Source organism: Aphanomyces astaci (genome assembly GCF_000520075.1).
Source record: "Aphanomyces astaci strain APO3 unplaced genomic scaffold supercont1.27, whole genome shotgun sequence".
Lineage (NCBI taxonomy): Eukaryota > Oomycota > Saprolegniomycetes > Saprolegniales > Verrucalvaceae > Aphanomyces > Aphanomyces astaci.
In genome coordinates, this window is record NW_009798290.1 from 665,966 (window position 1) to 666,843 (window position 878).

The window sequence follows — 878 nt, forward strand, 5'->3', positions numbered from 1 at the left end:
GCTGTCGAAGAGTCGCTACCTGTTTGCTGGTGACACCGTGGTCAAAGGATCCCAAGATGACTTCGTTGGCATTCTCGACTTGCCAACGACTTACTACATTGTGGACGCCGTCAGACCTCTGAAGTGCCCAGCCATGACGATTCTACTGACGAAGCCGATACACGAGGTTTGGTTCGAGTTCAACGAGGACAAATGCGACTTCCGTTACATGCCAGTTTGGGCCTGGGATGAGATTTTAACGTGTCATTCGGAGCTCTATTCCAAGCTGGCGTTGGATGTGGTTACAGATTGCTTCCGTCGCTGGGGTGGCGTCCCTCGCTACGTTTTGCGGTATGCACTCGTTGACACTCAGCAATTATTGCTTGAAGACGCACTTGACGTTGCGAAATGCGACTGGGTGGTAAATGCGATTGGAAAGCTCGAAGCAAATTGTCCTGAGTCGCATCGATTGCTCCACTATCAAGTCGACAGTGAAACGTTCATCAACCACCACGTCGATTTCGCATCGCATTATGTCCAAGACAAGGTGTACAAGCGGTTGCGCGACGATAACGAGCGGCGACTTGTGGAGCTCCTGGCTGCATCGTACAACGGAAGTGACAATTTCACTGTTTTGTACACCCGTTTGTTTGAAAGATACGTGCATTCGGTGTTGCCTCATGGTGGATCCTTTCGAATTCGGCGCCTCATCCAGCCCGACGGCGTGTGTCCGAGTTTGGTGGACAACGAAGACCACTATGACGAAGGCAGCGATGACGAGGAGAAGTCTGACGATGCGATGGACACCGAGGGTGAAAATGTTGTGGCAGAAGATTTGGACCCGGGCGAGGGAAGCGCGGCTGCACCTGTGGTCTGGGACATCGACGGGAAGAAGGGCA

At 52.6% G+C, this 878-nt stretch overlaps 1 protein-coding gene across 1 annotated transcript; it reads left to right on the top strand.

The window, feature by feature from the left end:
* Positions 1 to 275: 275 nt before the first annotated feature.
* H257_10360 (hypothetical protein) lies at positions 276 to 404 on the top strand (the record flags this gene model as incomplete). The annotated part of the gene is made up of 1 exon (XM_009836877.1): positions 276 to 404. The coding sequence occupies one exon, from the start codon at positions 276 to 278 to the stop codon at positions 402 to 404; it is 129 nt and encodes a 42-aa protein (XP_009835179.1).
* Positions 405 to 878: the final 474 nt, after the last annotated feature.